Consider the following 12728-nt stretch of genomic DNA (forward strand, 5'->3'; position numbering starts at 1 on the left):
AGTGAGTTGCCGGGCCCTCCTTTCACTTAGCATAATATTTTCAGGAAACATCCATGTCGTAGCAGGCGTCCATACTTCATTCCTTTTTATGTACCATAATATTTCGTCGTTTGGATAGTAATGTAAAGATTTGCACAGGTTTTGAATCAGCATCTGGGGCACAGAATAACCAGGTGAAACTCTTAGCTGGTGGTGATTACCTGCTGTGCAGCCACGCGCCGCTCTAAGTGATCTTTGCCGGCCTCAGTTGCCCCCTCTGTAAAGTGGGTACAGGAGTGAGCGTGTGAATCTGTGAGGTGGCGGTGAAGAAGGAAAGATGCTGTTCTCTCTCCAAGTCCCTTGCCCCCTCCACTGCCCTCTGCCCTGCTCTCCTGGGATGTGGGGCTGTTGGGCAGGGGGTGCCCCGTCCATGTGCACTGCAGAGGAGGAGGTCAGATACAGGAGCCCAAACACGGGGTGGATGCCACCATCCAAGGGTCCAGCTCCCAGGACCTCACGTGGTTCCTCGAGGGGCAAGTTCCCCACGGGCCGGGGGTGAGGGGGTGCGCTGGGCAGGCTGATCGCCAAACACTAAAGGGACCTGAGGTCCAGGCGAATCAGAGGTGGCTGCTTTTTCTTTGTCAAGGAGGGAAATTGAAGAGCAAGTAGGTCACGTAAAGGGTGCTCCTTTATTCCTCACGCTCGGCGCCCTTGCATTAAATGTTCGCCGATTCCATGCTTCTCCCTCAGGGTGTCGGAAGGACTCCATGCCCGGATCCTCGGGAGGCGGCGTCCGGACGGTGCCTCCGGGCCGCCCTACGCCCCAGCAGAGCATGTCCGGGCTGGACCTGGAGGAGCTGGCCGAAATAGGTAAAGTATGCTCTCTTCCAGCCCCGTCCCGGGAGGAGATGGTCAGTTTTCTCTCTGGGTCTCTGTGTCCTTTCCTCCTCTTTTTCTTTTTTAAGATTTATTTATTTTGAGTTTTGGCTGTGCTGGGTCTTCACTGCGCCTCGCAGGCTTTCTATACTTGCGGCAAGCGGGGGCCACTCCTCGTTACAGTGTGTGGGCCTCCCGCTGGGATGGGTGCTCTCGTGTGGAGCACAGACTCTAGGCACGTGGGTCTCAGTAGCTGCGGCGCAGGGGCTCAGTAGCTGTGGGCACGGGCTTAACTGCCTGGAGGCACGTGGGATCTTCCTGGAGCAGGGACTGAACCTGTGTCCTCTGCATTGACAGGGGGATTCTTAACCACTGCACCACCAGGGAAGCCCTTTTCTTCTTTTTGTAAGGACATGGCATTGGGTTTAAGGTCCACCCTAATCCAGTGTGACCTCACCTTAACTCATTTCATCTCTAAAGACACTGTTTCCAAACGAGGTCACATCACGGGTTTCTGGGTAGACTTAAATTCTGTGGTCACACTATTCATCCAGTGTATCTGGAGACTGAAGTCTACCCTCACCCGAAATTTGAAGTTCCCGCTCTTTTTCCAACTGAAAACATTTCTGAAGGAACCTGGATTTGTCTTGTATGAAGGAACCTTCTGTACTAAAACTAAACTTTGGAAGGCAGCCCTTTCTTCCTGCCTCATAGCACAGGGACCCCAGCTGCTGCCCTTCACCCCAGTCATGGCTTCCTGCCGGCTACCAGGGTCAGCATCTCTCAGAAGGGCCTAAGTCAGAATTCAGAGCTGGGAAATCAGGCTCAGGTCCACACCTTGCTGCCAACTGGCAGTGTGACCCCAGGGTCGTTCTCTCCTCTGAGCCTCAGTTACCCCTGCTGTCAGTGCGGAGGACGGTGTCCAGCCCCCGGGGTCATTTTACTCTTTCCCTGGTGCTGTGTACTGAGCACGGCAGAGGTGGGCACATAGTGGGGGCACAGCGAGTGGGCGTGCAGTGGGTGGGTACGTAGTGGGTACACAGCAGAGACAGGCACATAATGCGGGCACAGTGAGTGGGCGCATAGTGGGTGCACAGCAGAGATGGGCGTGTAGTGGGCCCACACTGAGTGGGCGCGTAGTGGGTGCACAGCAGGGATGGGTGCATAGTGGGTGCACAGCAGAGGTAGGCATGTAGTGGGTGCACATCAAGTGGGCACGTGGTGGGTGCACAGTGAGTGGGCGCATAGTGGGTGCACAGAGTGGGCGCATAGTGGGTGCACAGCAAGGCGAGATGCACGTCCTGTTAAAAGGCTTCAGGTAGCTCCCTCGCTGTCCTCCTTTCTGGGGAACGCAGTGACCTCCCCTAACCCTGCCGTCTGCCGCAGAGCTGCAGAGAGATGAGGAGGAGGCCGCCGCCCTTCGTGCTGCGAGAAGGCCCTCGGCGGCACCCTCCGTGGCACCCCCGGCTGGCCCGGACCCCGAGCTGAGCATGAACCACCCCTTCTATGACGTGGCCCGACACGGCATCTTGCAGGTGGCAGGTGAGCCCCGCGGGGTGGCCAGAATCCCCTTTCACTCCCGCAGTGAAAGGTTAGCCACCTTAAAACTCAGACACGCCCCCACGTTGGTCCCGGGGAGGTCGCTGTGCCTTTATTATGCATTTTAACCATCCTCCTCTCTCGGAGCTGGTGATGGATGGTGGAGGGCATGTCACGGTTCGCGGCACAGGACTCATTTCTTTCTGCAGAAACGGGGCTTCTCCGTCTCAGAGACCGTGAGCGATGTTGTGTTGTGAACCAGCGAGGGGAGAAGACGGGGTCATAAATTAAACTGGTCCCTTGTAGAGTTTGCATTTTATTGATAGTTTTCATTTCCTCCCCTATGACATCATTTTGAAGGCTGTTTTCCATACGCCGGTCTGTGTCGCTGGCGAGTGGGAGGGCCTTGATTTATCCTGATGGGGATGATTAACGCAGACGCCCGGCGGCTACTCAGTGGGTGGGAGCCCGGGGGTCCTGGGGATTCCTCAGGGCTGCAGGGGCTTCAGGGCTGTGATGGCCTCCTTCACAGGAGGGAACGTTAGGGGCAGAGGAGGCCGGCCTGGGGGTGCTGCCCCAGAAGCCAGCCAGCTGTGAGCAGGAGCTCAACTCTGACACTCACCTGGTGTTTCTGGACCCCGGTTTTTCTCACCTGCCGATGAAACAGCACACCTGCACGCACCCACCATCCTTCCAGGCATGTGGTAATTAACGGGTCACCTTTATTGAGCACCTGCTGTGTGCCAGCTCAGCAAGGCTTTATTCCAACTATGGGTGCAGGTCTTCCTGTCCCCCCCAAAGTCAGGTCTTTTATCCCCACATTGCCAAGGAGCAGAGAGGCTGGCCCAGGGCTGCCTGACTCCCCGGTGGATCTCCCCTCTTGCCTGGTTCTGACTTGTATCCTTTATAATAAAGCTGATTGAAGTCTAGCACTTTCCAGAGTTCTGTGAGCCAGTGAACAATCAGTTGTGAGGGGGGTAGTGGGAACCTTGGAATCTATAGGCAGCTGGACAGAAGTAGGGAGGCCTGGGGACCCCTGACGCACAGCTGGTGTCTGAAGTGAGGGCCAGTCTGTGGAGGAAGCGCCCTCCTCACCTGGGAAGTCCCTGCAGAGATGGATGTGGCTGCTGGAGCCCTTGAAGGTTTTCAGAGAGGGGATCACAGAGCTGAGCTAAGACCCCCAGCACCCTATCACTGACTGTCCTTTCCCCTCGACCATGGACCATGGACCGTGGACCAGTGGGGACCATGTCTGGCCTTTTCTCTCTAGAGCTGGGCGCACAGTGAGCCCGCAGTGAGTGTTGGCCTGGCCTCCCATTGACCAATCACTCAGCACGTCCCCAAGACTCTCCACTTGGCCTGGTTCCTATACTGACATCTCCGCGTGGAGGTTGACCTTCTCTTTCAGCACCAGGGGCATTAATTCCCCATTCCTCCAGTCGCCACACAAAACAGTTCACATCTTCAGGAGCAAAGTCGTCCCTTTCTTCCCTCTCGCAGGCGAGCACAGGCTCAGGTAAGCCGTGGAGCCTGGCCGCCACGATGCTAGAAACATTGTCTGGAAAACACTCTGTACCTCCAGGCACAGCCATAGACGGGTTTGTGCCCAGACGGAAATGCCCGGCTGGCAAGGGAAGCAGATAAATGCCCGGGCCCCCGGCAGCCCTTTCAACAAGCGCCTTCTAAACAAACAGAAGCCATGACCAGAATTCTCAAGGAACTTGTGAAAAGGTCGCTGTCTTTGGCAAGCAAAATGACTCTTGCATTCTGAAGGTCGGAGTGGCTCGCGGGCTCCTGGGAGAAGCGGATGTGCCCTAAATAACAAACAGCCATCCTGGCCGGGGGTGAGAGCTTGACGCGTTGCCTTTGAGAGCTGGGGCAGGGTGGGTGGAGGAATGAAGATGCTCTGCTGTCATTTCTTCTTACTTTAAGTAAACATCTGACAGCAGCTGTAAATACTTGTTTACGGTGAGTTGCAGTGAGTTCAGAGTCACGGACATTTCTGGAAGGGCACCTTTCTGTTTTCTGACAACCCTCCTGCAGGGCTTCCCAGGTGGCTCAGTGGTAAAGAATCCACCTGCCCATGCAGGAGACGCGGGTTCGATCCCCAAGTCGGGAAGATCCCCTGGAGGAGGAAATGGCACTCCACCCCCGTACCCTTGCCTGGAGGATCCCGTGGACAGAGGAGCCGGGCGGGCTACAGTCCATGGGGTCGCAAAGAGGCGGACACGACTTGAGCCCAGACGCACAGTCTTCCTGTAACCAGTCCTTCCGGCAGTCAGGAAATGACTGGGACCTCGTCTGAGCCCCAGGCTCAGCAAGCGTGTGCTCTGGGGCGCGGGGGGTGGTGACGGCGACCTTGGCCGAGGCACCCAGAGCCTCAAACAGCAGCACCCACCCGGCAGGTGATGCTGCCCCCTCACCCCGGCTGCCCGTGCCTCTGACGGGTGGTCTGGACGGAGGCCGTCTTTGGTGATGGCCGGAGGGCGTGGCGGGAGACGGCCGCCTCCGGGGTCAGGCCGGGACCGGGGCTCACACCCGTCTGCCCCGCAGGGGAGGACCGCTTCGGAAGACGAGTTGTCACCTTCTGCTGCTGCCGGATGCCCCCCTCCCACGAGCTCAACCACAGGCGGCTGCTGGAGTAAGTGTTCTGTGCCCTGCACGCCCCCCGCCCCCGTCCCTCCTCCGTAGGCGACCCCCCGCCCACGTGTGTCCGTCTCCCTGGGCAGGTGCCTCTCCGTCACTCTCAGCACAGAGTGGATGTTCAGGGTCAAAGGCTAACAGGCACAGGCAGATTCTCGAGTCCCTGAGGGGGTGTCGTCAGTGCCAGGGGACAGTCCCCCCGCAGGACCGATGCCTGACCCCCCTCCAAGCCACACAGGCGGCCCTCTGCGCCCGCTCGGGAGGCGGCCCCTCCCCACTGCCCCTGACCCGCGATGGCCTCATCCTGCATCCTGTCCCTGCTCTCTGTGCGGCCGCGCTGGCCCCAGGGCCCCCTCCCTGGCCGGACCCCAAGAGCATCGGGAGAGCTGGCGCGGTTCCCTTTGCAAAGCTCTCGCCCGGAGTCGCCCCAGTGAGCAGGCGACCTCGGGTCTGGTGATAGGCTCCGCCCGAGGAGGATAAAGCTGTGTGCTGAGGCCACCGAGGCTGCTTGAAATCAAGCGAAGTGCCCTCCTGCCCAGCGGGTCCTGCTGGGGGCCGAGTCCCCACCCAGGTTACCTGCCGGACCCATGTGACTTTCCTGGACACCATGTCCCGGGCATTTCCCACTCAGCCGTGGGATTCTCCTCTCCAGCCACGTGCCGATGGCTCTTCCCTCACTTGGTCAAGCCCCGGCCCGGCGCTGGGCGTCCCTGGGAATGTCTGTGTCCCCTTGTGAGGGACAGAGAAGCGAAGTCTGGCCCAGGGCGGGCTCGCCCACTGCTGGGATGGCTCGGCAGCCCGAACTCCGCCATCACTGCTTCCAGATCCACTTTTCTCTCGACTGAGAAAGCCCAGCCACAGCTCAAAGCCGCCACTGTGGCCTGGAGCCCCAAACTCCCAAGTGAACGAAGGCACAGTTGGATCGTAGAAGCGTCCAGAAGCCTTTGGGCTGCTTGTTTCATGAGAATTCCTGGGACCCCAGGCATCTGGCTAGTTTATTAAAGGATCCTCCACCACCTGCTGCAGATAGAACGGCCCCTGGGCTCTTTCAGGCTGTGTTTGCCAGGCTCCCAGGGAAGGCGGCTGTGGTTTCACCACCGACTCAGAGAAGCCGTGCCTGAATTCCTGGAGCGCCGGGCTGGATTAATCACGGGCTGTGCTTCTAGATGAGCACAGTCTCAGACCACTCGAGGTGCGAGAACCTGGCCAAACCGGCTGGACGTCGCGAGGCAGATTGCTGACAGGGTCAGGAGAGCTCCATCTGCAGCTCAAGTGCAGGTGGCTGGACGAGGGCCTTGCAGGCAGGTCACGTGCGCGTGGCCGGGAAGAAGCACGCTCTGCAGCCTGGAGAGTGACCGCGGGATTTGTAGAGCTTATCCTGTGGAGCGCGGTCAAAGGACAGAAGCAGGTCTGCTTTCCAGTGAAAAGAAAACATCTGTGTGCATGTTCAGTGGTGTCCAACTCTCTGTGGCCCCGTGGACTGTAGCCCTCCAGGCTCCTCTGTCCATGGGACTCTCCAGGCAAGAATACTGGAGTGGGTGGCCACTTCCTCCTCCAGGGGATCTTCCCGACCCAGGGGATCTAACCCACATCCCTTGCATTGGCAGATGGATTCTTTACCACTAGCACCACCTGGGAAGCCCAAGAGAAAGTGTGCTAGGAGCGAATCTGAAAAGGAGGAATCGCTTGCTTCTAGATAGACAGCCGGACAGCAAGGAGTCTGAAGTGGAGGGACTGAGTTAGTCCTGGGTTTGAATCCCAGTTCATCCAGTGTGTCAGTTTCCTGTGGCTCTTGCAACAAATCACCAAACACTGAGTGGTGTAAAGCAGCACACTGATTCTCCCCCAGTCGCGGGGGCCGGGAGTCTGAAGGCATGGTGTCCTGTCAGCGGGGCCGCAGGCCCCCCAGGGGAAGCTTCGCCTCCAGCAGGGGGACATTTCTTGCCTCTTGCAGCTTCTGCTGGGGTGGCTGTCGGCGATTTCACACCCTCCCGGCCACCAGCCCGCATTGCTCTCTGCTCTGCGTCTGTCTTCACGTGGCTCAGTCCGCTCTGTGACTGTCCCTCTTTTGAACCATCTCACCAGGATATGAGAGGTTGCATTAAGTGGCCCCCCCAAACCCCCGCCCCCCAACCCCCCTACCCCCCAGGCCCCCGCCCCCCGGATAATCCACACAGCCAAAGGCTTTGCCATACTCAATAAAGCAGAAATAGATGTTTTTCTGAAACTCTCTTGCTTTTTTGATGATCCAGCAGATGTTGACAATTTGATATCTGGTTCCTCTGCCTTTTCTAAGTCCAGTTTGAACATCTGGAAGTTCACGATTCACATGTTGTTGAAGCCTGGCTTGCAGAATTTTGAGCATTACTTTACTAGACTGTGAGATGAGTGCAATTGTGTGGTAGTTTGAGCATTCTTTGAGATTGCCTTTCGTAGGGATTGGAATGAAAACTGACCTTTTCCAGTCCTGTGGCCACTGTTGGGTTTTCCAAATTTGCTGGCATATTGAGTGCAGCACTTTCACAGCATCATCTTTTAGGATTTGAAATAGCTCAACTGGAATTCCATCACCTCCACTAGCTTTGTTTGTAGTGATGCTTCCTAAGGCCCACTTGACTTCACATTCCAGGATGTCTGGTCTAGGTGAGTGATCACACCATCGTGATTATCTGGGTTGTGAAGATCTTTTTTATACAGTTCTTCTGTGTATTCTTGCCACCTCTTCTTAATACCTTCTGCTTCTGTTAGGTCCATACCATTTCTGTCCTTTATTGAGCCCATCCTTGCATGAAATGTTCCCTTGGTATCTCTAATTTTCTTGAAGAGATCTCTAGTCTTTTCCATTCTATTGTTTTCCTCTATTTCTTTGTATTGATCGCTGAGGAAGGCTTTCTTATCTCTTCTTGCTATTCTTTGGAACTCTGCATTCAGATGGCACTATCTTTCCTTTTCTCCTTTGCTTTTCGCTTCTCTTTTTTTCACAGCTATTTGTAAGACTTCCTCAGACAAACATTTTGCTTTTTTGCATTTCTTTTTCTTGGGGATGGTCTCGCTCACTGTCTCCTGTACAATGTCACGAACCTCTGTCCATAGTTCATCAAGCACTCTATCAGATCTAGTTCCTTAAATCTATTTCTCACTTCCACTGTATAATCCTTAGGGATTTGATTTAGGTCATACCTGAATGGTCTAGTGGTTTTCCCCACTTTCTTCAATTTAAGTCTGAATTTGGCAATAAGGAGTTCATGATCTGAGCTATAGTCAGCTCCCGGTCTTGTTTTTGCTGACTGTATAGAGCTTCTCCATCTTTGGCTGCAAAGAATATAATCAGTCTGATTTCGGCATTGACCATCTGGTGATGTCCATGTGTAGAGTCTTCTCTTGTTTTGTTGGAAGAGGGTGTTTGCTATGACCAGTGCATTCCCTTGGCAGAACTCTATTAGCCTTTGCCCTGCTTCATTCTGTACTCCAAGGCCAAATTTGCCTGTTACTCCAGGTGTTTCTTGACTTCCTACTTTTGCATTCCAGTCCCCTGTAATGAAAAGGACGTCTTTTCTGAGTGATAATTCTAGAATGTCTTGTAGGACTTCATAGAATCATTCAACTTCAGCTTCTTCAGCATTACTGGTTGGGGCCTAGACTTGGATTACCGTGATATTGAATGGTTTGCCTTGGAGTCGAACAGAGATCATTCTGTCGTTTTTGAGACTGCATTCAAGTACTGCATTTCAGACTCTTTTGTTGGCTATGACAGCTACTCCATTTCTTCTAAGGGATTCTTGCTTTGACTGTGTGGAACACAGTAAACTGTGGAAAATTCTTCAAGAGATGGGAATACCAGACCACCTGACCTGCCTCTTGAGAAATCTGTATGCAGGTCAGGAAGCAACAGTTAGAACTGGACATGGAACAACAGACTGGTTCCAAATTGGAAAAGGAGTAGGTCAAGGCTGTATATTGTCACCCTGCTTATTTAAGTTATGTGCAGAGTACATCATTAGAAACACTGGGCTGGTTGAAGCACAAGCTGGAATTAAGATTGCCGGGAGAAATATCAATAACCTCAGATATGCAGATGACACCACCCTTATGGCAGAAAGCAAAGAAGGACTAAAGAGCCTCTTGATGAAAGTGAAAGAGGAGAGTGAAAAAAGTTGGCTTAAAGCTCAACATTCAGAAAACAAAGATCATGGCATCCGGTCCCATCACTTCATGGCAAAAGGATGGAGAAACAGTGGAAACAGTGGAAGACTTTATTTTTGGGGGGGCTCCAAAATCAGTGTAGATGGTGACTACAGCCATGAAATAAAAAGACACTCCTTGGAAGAAAAGTTAAGACCAACCTAGACAGAATATTAAAAAGTGGAGACATTACTTTGCAGACAAAGTTCTGTCTAGTCAAGGCTATGGTTCTTTCAGTTGATGTGTATGGATGTTGAGAGTTGGACTGTGAAGAAAGCTGAGCGCCAAAGAATTAATGCCTTTGAACCGTGATGTTGGAGAAGGCTCTTGAGAGTCCCTTGGACTTCAAGGAGATCCATCCAGTCCATCCTAAAGGAGATCAGTCCTGAATGTACATTGGAAGGACTGATGCTGAAGCTGAAACTCCAATACTTTGACCACTTGATGAGAAGAGCTGACTCATTTGAAAAGACCCTGATGCTGGGAAGGATTGAAGGCAAGAGGAGAAGGGGACGACAGAGGATGATATGGTTGGATGGCATCACCGACTCAATGGACATGAGTTTGAGTTAACTCCAGGAGTTGGTGATGGACAGAGAGGCCTGGCGTGGTGAAGTCCATGGGGTCACAAAGAGTCGGACACAACTGAGCAACTGAACTGATCTGAATAATCCAGGATTAACAGCTCTGATGAGCCTTGTCTTAATCACGTCTACTAAGAGCCTTTTCCAAGTAAGGCCACATTCGTGGGTTCTGGGGATTTGACATTGGAAGTCTTTTGGGGGCCACTTTCAAGCCATCACATCCACTCCCTGGCTGTGGAGGGAAGGAAAAGTTAGGTAAGTTACTTAACATCTCTGAGCCTTAGTTATCACCTAAGAAGTGAGAATAGGGGACTTCCAGGCAGTCCAGTGGTTAAAACTCCATGCTTCCAATGCAGGGGGCTTGTTTTTGACCCCTGGTCAGGGAACTAAGCTCCCAGATGCCACCCAAGAGCCCTCAAGCTGCACGGCACAGCCAAACAAGAACGAGGAAGGAATGAGGACCAGGCCCGCTGCAGGCGGATTCTCAGCGTTGGCCTGGAAGCGTGCTGCATGCCCCGGTGTTGGCACCCGCTGGGTGCCCACAGCTCCGTTACGGGGAAGGCATATTTGGTTTCCATCAACATGAGATATTCACAACCATTTCCTGTGCTCCGTGCCCAGGTATTTGAAGTACACGCTGGACCAGTACGTGGAGAGCGATTACACCATCGTCTACTTCCACTACGGGCTGAGCAGCCGGAACAAGCCGTCCCTACGCTGGTTCCAGAGCGCCTACAAGGAATTTGACAGGAGGTGGGTGCCCTCCAGCCTTGGGCAGGGTGAAGGGGATCCTCAGGTGTCCGGCTGAGTGAGGGGGAGGCTCAGGTGACAGGAGGGGTTCTGGCTGTGCAGCGGGCGAGGGCGGGACCCCGAGGGCCAGGCGGGGCATTGGGGTGACCACCCCTCAGGGCCAGGGGCCTCTGTCCAGCACTGTCATCTAGGGCGGGGTGGGCAGTCACGCAAGACTGCTCAGTGCTGTCTGACTCTTTGTGACCCCATGGACTGTAGCCTGCCGGACTGTTCAGTCCATGGAATTTCCCAGGCAGGAATACTGGAGTGGATAGCCGTTTTCCTTCCCCAGGGGAAATTCCTGACCCAGGGGTCGAACCCGTGTCTCTTGCATCTCCTGCATTGGCAGGTAGGTTCTTTATAACTAGCGCCACCTGGGAAGCCCCCTGATTCTTGAGAAGAAGCAAATGACATGTTCAAAGAGATCTTTTCCATAAGGTCAGGCTGACAGTGGAAGGATATGTGTGTATGGCTGTCTTGAGCTAAAACAGATAAATTTTCAAATGAAAGGTAGTGAACTTCTTTCATTTCTCCCACTTCCCTCAAAGGTGGACTGGGGGCAAGAGTAGAATTATAGATATTGGCTTGAAGCCAAGCCAAAAGGAAGCCAAAAGGAGGGGCATCCTAAGCTTCAAAGCCACCTAATAGTGGAGTGCCTGCTAGAGGTAGTGAGTTCCCCATCAGTGGAGGTATGTAAGCAGAGCTCCAAATCAAATTGGATGCGAATATACAGCAAAGATTATCCATCCACCATTACCAACATCTCTACAAGGATACGGTGGGTTTTCTGCATCTTTTTCTATTCTCTCTGCTTTTGACTTCTCATCTTCCAAACTGTTCTGCCAGGTTGCTCCTTTAAGGAAGAACCACCCACCCAGGAATGTACATGACCCCCTTCTAGGAGTGCCGGTGCTCCTGCCGTGGGTGGCACCTAATAGAACCCACCTTCCTTTAGGGATGGACTTTGTAACAGCTGTGCTCTGGGCCCTTGGACCACCTGAAAGTCGCTGCAACTTCCTCCTTCTGTATTGCAAGACTGTTTTTTTTTTTTTCTGGTAATTAATTAATATTCCTTCGGGAGATACTCTGAGACTGTATAAATGTCAGTTTCATGTGCTAGCTTTTGCCTCCCTTGCCATTTCTTGGCTTAATTATTATTAAGATGGGTGGCTAATGGTGACTGGGGCTCTTAGTTGGCATTTTACTGTATTGAAGAGCTTTCTCTTTTGGTTTATTTATATCCGTATGGACTTGGGATCTCCCATTTTATTCAATAGTTTATAATCTATGACTATATTTATCCTAGCACTCAAATTGTTGAAACTTGGCCAGGTGAGCTTCAGCCTGGCTCCTGTGTCCCACAGACTCGTCCCTGTCCCTCCGAGCGCCTCCTTTACTTTCTAGGACAATGAGATGCTCCAGGCACAGCCCAGGTGGCTTCCCAGGTGGCGCTAGTGATAGGGAACCCGCTTGCCACAGAAGGGGATGTAAGAGATGCAGGCTTGATCTCCAGGTCGGGAAAATTTCCTGGAGGAGGACATGGCAACCCACTCCAGTATTCTTGCCCAGAGAATCCCAGGGACAGAGGAGCTGGGCGGGCTACAGTCCATGGGGACACAGAGTCGGACACGACTAAAAGCAGCTTAGCACACACGTGCGCACACCCAGCCCGGGAATCCGCCGTTTCTCTGGGCCTCGGTTCCATTAAGGGCGGACGGTCCTAGGAGCCCGGCCCTGGAAGTGGTGTGTTACTTGCTGTTGGGCGGTCACGGCTCACAGGCGAGTCAGTGGACAGTTGCGGTGTGTGTGCGCGCATATACACAGACGTACGTACACGCACACATCAGCGTCGGTCATGTTTGCATTTACCTGTTTCTCCTGGTACCTGCATGTTCACACCAACATCTATACTAGCTCCCGTCCTTTCCCACCAGGACTCATTCTAGTTTTCCCCTTCCTGCATTCGTAACATCTCTTCTCCACCAGTAAGAGCCTGGCTCCCACTGCCTTTGTGCGTGCTCGGGCGCTCAGTGAGGTCTGACTCTGCCCCGCCAGGCTCCTCTGTCCATGGGATTTCCCAGCAAGAATACTGGAGTGGGTTGCCATTTCCTCCTGCAGGGGATCTTCCAGACCCGG

The 12728-nt window shown here is 53.7% G+C and overlaps 1 protein-coding gene across 1 annotated transcript in view; it reads left to right on the forward strand.

Moving 5' to 3' along the window:
* The window catches only part of ARHGAP8 (Rho GTPase activating protein 8), a 54120-nt gene that overhangs the window by 12161 nt on the left and 29231 nt on the right, over window positions 1–12728 (forward strand). The window contains exons 2-5 of the mRNA XM_065945189.1: window positions 730–849; window positions 2242–2397; window positions 4948–5035; window positions 10425–10556. Coding sequence (XP_065801261.1) covers window positions 747–849; window positions 2242–2397; window positions 4948–5035; window positions 10425–10556 — 479 coding nt within the window. The 5' untranslated portion in view covers window positions 730–746. The remainder of the gene's footprint in view (window positions 1–729; window positions 850–2241; window positions 2398–4947; window positions 5036–10424; window positions 10557–12728) is intronic.

The sequence above is a fragment of the Muntiacus reevesi genome, chromosome 1 (genome assembly GCF_963930625.1).
Source record: "Muntiacus reevesi chromosome 1, mMunRee1.1, whole genome shotgun sequence".
Taxonomy (NCBI): domain Eukaryota; kingdom Metazoa; phylum Chordata; class Mammalia; order Artiodactyla; family Cervidae; genus Muntiacus; species Muntiacus reevesi.